At 32.4% G+C, this 9,952-nt stretch overlaps 1 protein-coding gene across 1 annotated transcript; it reads left to right on the top strand.

Annotated features, from left to right (window-relative positions):
* The first annotated feature begins 3,033 nt into the window (after window positions 1-3,033).
* Window positions 3,034-4,362, top strand: LOC139503813 (uncharacterized). The gene has a single exon (XM_071293745.1). The coding sequence runs from the start codon at window positions 3,355-3,357 to the stop codon at window positions 3,892-3,894; it is 540 nt and encodes a 179-aa protein (XP_071149846.1). The 5' UTR covers window positions 3,034-3,354; the 3' UTR covers window positions 3,895-4,362.
* The last annotated feature ends 5,590 nt before the right edge of the window (window positions 4,363-9,952 follow it).

The raw sequence follows: 9,952 nt of genomic DNA, 5'->3' as shown, positions 1-9,952 counted from the left end.
GATTTCTTCTCTGAAGAACGAGTTAGTCTCCGGGAACGACTCCCTAGCTAAGAAGCTCAAGAAAGAGGTGTCTGTTAAGCTTAAGGGGGAAGGGAATCAGATTCAATACTCCTTCAACTCAGATATAGTTTCCGAATTGCAGAAACTTCAGAAGCGTACATCCGCGGAAGATTCCGTTAGCACCAATTTGATATCGGGCCTTATTCTTAAAATCAACAGGAGGAATAAATTAATTCGAATTGCCGACAAGTCGCCAGCAGGCTGGTCCACAGTCAGAGAATACGAAAGTGATGACCTGGCATCAGATTCAGAAGATGAAAAACGCTTACGGCAAGCAGAAAGCAGGGCCCTCAAGACAATCAAAGAAAAGAAAACCCGTGGAAAACCTTACTCAAAACCGTCCGCCACCGTTTCTAGACCTGCCAACCCTACTGATACTAGTAACAGTTACTATCAGCCTTACAACGCTACTCAGCAGCCCTTTCCGAGGTTCCGTCGCCGCGAGGCGACCCCATACGACACCTGTTACGAGTGTCACCAAACTGGCCACTTCAAGAGGAACTGCCCAAAAGCAACAAACAAACCAACCTTTGGAAACTTGTCAAAGTGAAAAGATACAAGATGAGTATATTTCTTTTGTTGACAATTTAATGCTATTTGGTCATAGTAATGTTCTCTTTCAACATGTTAAATATTTTGATAATATAGATTTTTCAAAAATCGCCAAAGGAGTAAAATCAAGCTTATTTAAACATATAGAGTTTTGGAAACACATTGGGGCCAACAAATTTGTGTTGGACACCATTGAAAAGGGTTATATAATTCCATTTATGAAACAACCCCCCCCAATGAAATTTCGGAATAATATATCTGCTTTAAAAAATAGTTTGTTTGTAAATGAAGCGATAACTGAGTTAATTAGCAATGGCTGTATTCTAGAAGTACCATTTCAACCATTCGTCGTTAATCCTCTCAGTGTTGCTACACAAAAGACTGGTAAAAAGCGTTTGATTTTAGATTTAAGTGAATTGAATTTCTATGTTTTGAAAAACAAGGTAAAATTTGAAGATTGGAAAATTGCAATGGAATTCTTCCAAAAAGATCATTTTCTAATTAAATTTGATTTAAAATCTGGATATTTTCATTTGGACATCTGTAAAGAACAACAAACATATTTAGGTTTTTCCGGGAATAACAAGTTTTACTGCTTTTCTGTATTAGCTTTTGGTTTGAGTAGCGCCCCCTATATATTCACTAAATGTTTGAGACCAATGGTAAAGTATTGGCGAGAAAATGGTGTTAATATTGTTCTTTATCTGGACGATGGATTAGGCATGGATGAAGGTTATAAAAATTGTAAAGATACTTCTGAATTTGTAAAGTCATCACTTAAACTGGCTGGATTTATTGTCAATGAAGAAAAATCAATTTTTGAACCGGTTCAGTGTTTAGAATGGTTAGGATTGATTTGGGATTCTAAAGATTTTACTTTAAAGGTGCCAGAGCGCAGAATTAAAGACACTAAAAATTCTCTTGATATTATACTAAAATCATTTTCAAATTTGAACGCACGTATGCTGGCTCAATTTGCCGGAAGAATTATATCAATGTCACCAGTTATGGGTAATGTCACAAATTTAATGACGAGGCATATATATTTCGCGATAGAAAACAGAAAAACGTGGGATTCAAAACTATATTTAGTATATGAAAAATGTGTATTAGCTGAATTGAAATTTTGGCAGGAAAACTTGTTGGAGCTTAATGAGAAGCGTTTATTGAATGATTCTTTACCGAGAATTATGATATATTCAGATGCAAGTAATGTAGCTTTAGGTGCATATACTGTTGAATCAAATGAAAAGATTTTTCATTGTATGTTGAATGAAAATGAGAAAAAATTGAGTTCCACTTGGCGTGAACTCAGGGCTATTCAGTTATCGTTGAATTCGTTTGAACACGATCTGAAATGTAAAATAGTTAAATGGCATACAGACAACCAAAATTGTGTAAATATAATCAATAAAGGCAGTACAAAGTTGCATTTACAACATTTAGCTTATGATATTTTTAGAACATGTACAAGGTCGGGTATCACGTTGTGTCCTACTTGGATACCTCGGTGTGAAAATTTCAAAGCTGACTTCATATCTAAAATGGTTGATATTGATGACTGGCAAACCTCGTTTCAGTTTTTTACTTTCATGAATGAAATTTGGGGTCCTTACACAATCGATAGATTTGCCAATTTTCATAATACTAAACTGAAAAGGTTCAACTCAAAATTTTGGAATCCAGGAAGCACTGCTATTGACGCTTTTGCTCAAAATTGGACAATGGAAAATAATTGGATGGTTCCTCCGATAAGTTTAGTGGCTAAAAGTATTAAACATCTCATTCTCTGTAGAGCTGAGGGAACATTGATCGTTCCAAAATGGCCTTCATCGGCATTTTGGTCTTTGATTTTTAATAGAAGATTGGAATTTCAACCTTACGTTATAGAAGTTCTTGATTTTTCATCAGGTCAGAATATATTTGTTCAAGGACAGAATAAAAACTCCATTTTTGGTACCAAGCATTTTAAGTCTGATATACTGGCAATTAAGATGAAAGCGACTTAATGATGTTCGAGTTTATTTGTACATATTGTTAATTGTTTACAATATGTGAAATTTGCATTGTATTGCAAATTTGGTTCTGACACGGCTATGTATGTTGATATAGCAAGAATACATGTAGTAAGATGTATGACACGGCTATATATGTTGATATAGCAAGGTCTAGTGAATAGTACGATGTATATGAGATATATAAAAAAAAAAAAAAAAAAAAAAAATTTTATAATATTATTATTTGTTTATTTTATTTATACGTTTTGCAGATGTTTTTAGTACTGGTCGTTGGTCTAAGGATAAAATACCACAGAATGAAGCTCTTAGCAATCTTGCAAAATGTCTTCCAGATTATTGTTTAAATTCTAGAGCTGATAATACTAGAAAGAAATACAGGTATGCATTTAATAGCTTGTGTAAATGGTGTAATTTATTTAATATAAAGCCTTTACCGGCATCAGATTACAATGTCTCATTATATTTGATTCACTTACGAAAAAATTATAATTCTTCTGCAAAGATAGATGAAGCATATTATGCCATTCAATGGACACACAAATTAGCTGGATATGTAAATCCTTGTGATTCTTTTCTTTGTACTTCCGTAAAAGAAGGTACACAAAGGTCAATCGGTCATCACATTGTAAACAAGAAGGAACCAATAACTCCTCATATTCTTAATCAACTGGTTTTGAAATACGGCAATACAAATAGTACTTTAAATCATAGAAGAATAGCATGTATGTGTCTCGTTAGCTATGCCGGATTTTTAAGATTTTCAGAATTAGTTAATTTAAAAAGGTCAGATGTTTCATTTCATTCATTATATATGTCTTTATTCATCGAAAAAAGCAAAACGGACCAACAAAGAGCAGGAACTCATGTTTTTATTTCCAAAACATATTCGGTTACCTGTCCAGTCCAAATGTTAGAGACATACTTGAACCAAGCGAACATTAAACACGATTCTGTAGAATTCATATTTAGATCAGTTTTATATCGTAAAAAGACTAACACGTACGTGCTAAGGGGTCATGCGCCTTTGTCTTATACAAGAGCCAGAGAAGTACTGTTAGAGGCTTTAGAATCTTTGGGATTAGACAAATCAAAATTTGGTTTGCATAGTTTAAGAGCAGGTGGAGCAACAGCTGCGGCTGCTGCTGGTATTCAAGATAGAATATTTAAGAAACACGGTAGATGGTCTTCAGATACAGCAAAAGACGGATATGTGCGTGAAAATATTTCTGAAAAACTACTCGTTACTAAGAATCTTGGCTTGTAATTTTCATACCAGTTTTTTCTTATCTACTTTGTCATTTCGAAAGTGTGCTACTCACAAGGAGAGCTCATTCCTATTGTATACATGTGTTGAGTTTTATTGACAAAATAATTTATGTTCGGTTAAGCTTGGCGAATTAGAACATAAATATATTTATTAATAGTATCGGAAGCACATGACTTGTTTGTGTTTGTTTATGTTCAACACGTGTTGATGAGCACATGGTTGCATACCTGGTTTGTTATTGTATGATTTGATTGGCTATTGTATGTCGCAATGCAGGTATTCTACCCGTTTGTACGAGGGTAGGATCGTGATTCTCGTGCAGAATCTCATTATAAATATAAGATATTTTTATAACCAGTTATTCGAAGTTCTGCCTTTACAGAGTAGCATACCTTCCGTTTCGTTATACACATCCCCCACCCACCCCACCCATTTTGATAGATTTAAGTTAGACAGTAATGATGTGACAAGATATATTGTAATAATAATGTATTTATTGTGTTTTGTAGATTGTTGTTGATTTTGATTTTTAGTGGGATGGAGTCCCGATACGGTGTTTTGTTATATTGAGAAAATTGTGTGATTTACTAGGAGTAATTTGATGCAGATGGATGTTTGAATGACAATTGAAATATGAATATATATGAAATGGTTTGTTGTTTGAAGAAAAATAAAGTTTAAGTGTGCTACTCACAAGGAGAGCTCATTCCTATTGTATACATGTGTTGAGTTTTATTGACTAAATAATTTATGTTCGGTTAAGCTTGGCGAATTAGAACATAACTATTTAAATGTATTTATAAGTATAAAACTTTTAAAAATAATTAGTGAACTTGATAAAATTGCAACAATTTATCACTTTTTAATAAGAAAAATAGTAGATTTTGGGGTTGAAATTATTATTAATTTTAAAGAAATAAAGACAATTTAAACATTTTTATTACTTTTTATTAAAAAAAAGATATTTTGGAAATGGAAATGTTTATTAACTTAAGACATATTAGAAATATTAATGACATTTTAGTTATATTCAATTATTTCAAACTTAAAAGGAATATTAGAGATTCGTTTAATTCCATATCAATTTAATTAATTAATTTAGTTAATAGTAAATATGAACTTACAATAAAAAAGGGTGTAATATTATAACCAAGAAAAATATTCTGAACAACTGGACAAAATAAAACACGAGATGCAAAGTTTCAAGAAATTCGATCAAGTAATATGGGAGGATATTACAGCACACACAACTATAGAAATATTGAAAAGAAACATCAAAGTCCAAAGAGTATAATGCAGAATTTGTACAAAATGGAATTCCTGACAATATGCACATGTTGACTTTGTGATGCAATACTTTTCAAAGTTTCATTTTAAGAGAATCCAGCAAAAAATGATTTTCAACAACTTGACAAACACAACTAGATTTAGCTACCTGTAATTTACCTATCTGTGAATTAGTATGATTGTTTTGATAAGCATGCATTTTTGTTGTGATAACTACTTACACCTATTCCTGGAACGCCAACATAATTTTACAGGTAAATTGTCGGTAGATCAAAGGATGTTGGCATTCAAGGAATAAACCATTTGTTTATATATTTCTATAAGTGTACATGGCCTCCTGCCTTAGGGTGTTTATTTAGCAATATGATTGTATAACAATTAAAATTTACAACTCACTTTAAACACTGCAATAAAATGCATTTTTTTAAACTTTGATTTAATATTGAAACAAAGCCTGGAAATTAACTAGGTATCCTGAAATATGGAAAAATTGTGTTCTACATAGAATTAGAGGTGAAAAGGAAGAAATTGAACTTTCAATCTTCAGGAATGACTCTCAATGGTTATCTGTATAAAATGTATATATTTAGCTATAATACTATTAACTATAACAAGTCCTTATTGTGTTCTCTAAAAATAAGCTTGAAAAATCATATTACCCAGTATAGCCCGGTATTACCCGTTTCTAGCAGTATTGCCCAGCACGGGAAAACCCGGGTTTTCCCGCCCGGGTAATACTTTACCAACCCTTTTGGTAACATGTATTGATGTATTGTTTAGAAACATTCCCATACAGAATCTCTGTCATTAAGTTATTTTTCCACTCTTAACATACTCTTGAAATCTTAAATATGTAAATTGACTGGCAAGCCTTGCATCTTGAAAACTAAAATGTCTGGAGGAGAAAACTATTGTTTCACAATTGATGCTGTGTTAGAATTTATAATATCACTCTTTTTTCCCCCCTCTAAATTACTTTCTTAAATCTCATTTCTGATGCAACATTTTTAGTGCACCAGATTAAAAACTTCCTATTTTAGATAATATTTATATGTAAAAATTGAAGTCTAATTTTAGAGTGAAATTTATATTTAAAAAATTGTTCTATAAACAACCAACATGTACAAACACTGAGTTTATTTTCATATCCTTTCTGAGTCCTTTCTGTTATAAACACGGAAATAAGTCACAAAAGTTAAAATATTTCAGTTAGGTATTGCAGGAGACCGTGACCTACAAGTACCTTGTTACGGCTTGTGTACGACAAAAAATGGTTGTGCACCTCTGAAAGGATATATACTGGCTAAGTTTTTGTATTTTTACTAACCTAAAGGAATATATAACTATTTAAAATGGTATAATTTGCATGATTTAAGACATTTTCAACTCAAGCAGTGATTCTGACGATGAATGTTTATTATTACGTTCTCAATGATGTAAGCGGTTTTTCCCCTACGACCTTTGACCGGGCTGCTTACGTTCCATGTGTTGATACACGTATACGGAGTTATCTCCCTTTGATCTTCACTTCGCCACGAATAAGTTGACATAAATTCGTATCCGGGGTTTTGGTGATCAATAATGAATAAAATTAGAACCAAAAAATGGTTTTACTTCATATTTTATACCCCTCAAAACGTTAACTTTCCGTGGACCTACGCAAATTTTCAGAAAAAAAGTTTCACTTCACTCGTGAATTTATAATACTTTAACAACACTTTTTAATAATAATTATATAAAATAATGAAGCTTATTTAATCTAGAATTGAACACATTGATTTTTATTAATGTACGAGTACAAATAAGACGATACGAGTCAAAAAACCACGAGGCATGCACGTTTACCAAAAAATCTTAAAGTCTAACCTTTTGTCACGTGACCAATGTCTTGACCTTAGAAGCCATTAAATCATTTGCCGTGCAACTGTCAAATGTATCTTTAAAGTTTATGCTGTAGGTAAAACGCATGTTATTATAACTATATGTATAATATATTCTGTATTCTACTAAATTCTCTTTGAATTTGACGTGAATGTGATATTTGATGAACAAAAGGTAGCTAAACTACACCACGAAGTCTCAATTCGATTCATATTTGATTAATTGAAGAGTGTCGGTTACATAGTATGTTTGTTTCATATGCATCAAGACTTAGTGTTATTTCTACTTCTACCTACTGGTTTAGTAAGTAAATGCTCAACACTTTTCTTTTTAATGACAATTAATAAACTTTTAATGGCGGATCATGTATCTATTTCAGATGTATGTTACAATTTCACTTTAATTAAAGTCAATACTATTTAAATTCCTGTGTCATTTTAACCATACCATTATCGAGGCACTGACTGCATGTACAATGCGGTACTTTTTAGAGTCTTTCTGAATTAACAAGTTAAAAACTTGGAATTCCAGAGATTTATCATTTTAATGTTTATAAAATAGTCAAACATAATCACTGTTGAGGTCAACTTTGTAGAAAAATTAGTTATTGGTTGTTTTTCTTTTTTTAAATCACAGTTTTATGAGAAAACAAAGTAATGTAATTATCAGTGTCACTGTAGAGAGACTGACCACTGGAAAGACTATACAAAAAAAATCCCAGAACACTTTCAATATTATCCACTTATTTGGTAGCGACTGTTAATCAAATATTTCAATTTACACCCAAGGGGGGTATTTAACGACCTTGAGTACATATGAGAGTCTCGCACGGTCGGCTCCGACAATTTAAAGTTACGGTTCACATAGACGGATCCAGGGGAAAAGGGGTTTAGTGGGTTGGAACCCCCTCTTGTTGATGATCATGCTTTTGAATGGTAACATATTGTTGGTATCCCCCCCCAATTTATTCTGGGTTGGAACCTCCCTTTAAAAATGAATGGATCCGCTACTGGTTTATTACAATAAAATAGTACAACAAATCTTACCAGGTTCCATGTCTTCTCCTTGGCAAGCCTGAATGAAGAATAATTTTGGTTTATTTGCTAACGTCTTACATTTTGATGATTTGAAATACATTGTTAGATATCTTATCGGAATAGGTTTGTCATCTACGCCGTACACAAAATTTCCTTGTATCAGGCGATCACCATCTCCGTGAACCAGTTGTCTCCGACTGTTACCAGTTTTTCCTCCTCTATCGTCCATTCTATATATGAAATTTTCTCCACCATGTGACAGTACACACACAACAAGTGCATTAAATTTTGAATGGTCCATGATCGAAATGTCCTTCATAACATCCGCCATATTTTTAACTGTCAAATCTCTGTAAACTGCAATCTCAAACCCAAGTTTTTTAAACGTTGCTTCTAGTCTGGCTATTAAAATTAAAAATTATTACATACACAAATATTAGTAATATGTGTAAAAAGTCATATTCAATCTAATAATAAAAGCTAATTAGGAAAAGTATAAATTCAATATCAATATTTAACTTAAATTTACTATTACAAAACTAAAGAAATCTTTCAAAGTTAACGAATCTGTTATGTATCTCCCTCATGCATATATGTAGCTCTGATTCCTTGTCCAGTGTTTGGCTAGTATTTTGGTCCAATTTGGCTGTAAATACTCGTTAAAGTTTGCATTGATTTTGGTCTCTTGCATTTTTGAAGAAACTTTAATTATTGTTGAAATCAGCATGCACCTGGTGCAGTAAATTTCGTATACTTTAAAGGTATTGGCCAAATTAACAATGTAAAACAACATGCAACACTACGAAAAAGCTGCAAAAAATAAGAGTGAAATAACTTATCATATATGATACACAACAAAGGATAGTACCAATCACCACAATTGCTGTTAAAGAATAAATTTAAAAGAAAATGAACAAACAAAAGTGAAATGCACACGGTCCATATTGTCTGACTCCATACAGTCTAAAACTGTTGGAGGATTAATCAGTTAAAATGTTATTAATATACAATAAATGTACATTGTCAGAAAATATATAATTTATTTATAACAGCTTAGGAAATTGGATGAAAAGCGAGGCTCTCCGAGGTTTCTCTCCTGTTTCGTAACAAGTACATGTATATTTTATGTTTCCGACAATGTGCATATATTGTTTTTAATCTACAATTTACACCTGCACTTGAAACTAAGGTTGTTTCAATTCAAATCATTGCCTCTGATTCATCAAAGAAATCGACATAGTTTAAACGCGGACCACGAAAAGAGGACCTCAAAATGAACTGTTGCGCAAAAAGAAATATCCACATTACCGCTTGCTTAATGTGGAAGCGGAATAACAGGAGACTTTTATTTGTATATGTCGTGTACATGTTATTATTTTGTACACGTTATTACTTCTACACACATTTTGTACTAGTAATTACTTGTACAAATATAATTGTACAAGTAATTACTTGTACGATTTTTATTCACAAAAAAATAACAACTTGTACAAAACATTATGTTACCTTGGCTATTTGATGTTTAAAACAAATCAGTACATTGACCTGGTAGATCTAATGAACTTGTCAGTGGTATTTATCTACTCATGCTAAGCCTACAAAATCCAAACAGTTTGACAGTGGTGATAATGGTTGCAGAGTAGTATTGCCTGACCCATAAGGATAATGGTAGCCTTTTTAGAATTTTTCACCACTTCCTAACACTGCCCAAAATTCTACATACACAGTTAACTGAACTACTTTTTTGCGATTTTTAGAAACCGAAGGCCACTAGTGTTTTTTTGGTTTTTATCATGCAATGAATACAAAATTTCAAAAAATCCCCCCAAAAAAATGCATTTCCACCTGTA

Source organism: Mytilus edulis, chromosome 14, assembly GCF_963676685.1.
Source record: "Mytilus edulis chromosome 14, xbMytEdul2.2, whole genome shotgun sequence".
NCBI classification, from domain to species: domain Eukaryota; kingdom Metazoa; phylum Mollusca; class Bivalvia; order Mytilida; family Mytilidae; genus Mytilus; species Mytilus edulis.
Note: the sequence above shows the minus strand (reverse complement) of the source record. Positions and strands in the feature narration are given on the sequence as shown.

What these genes read in the sequence shown, in the direction of transcription:
- LOC139503813 (XM_071293745.1), top strand. Translation starts at nt 3,355, where the DNA reads ATGTGTCTCGTTAGCTATGCCGGATTTTTAAGATTTTCAGAATTAGTT.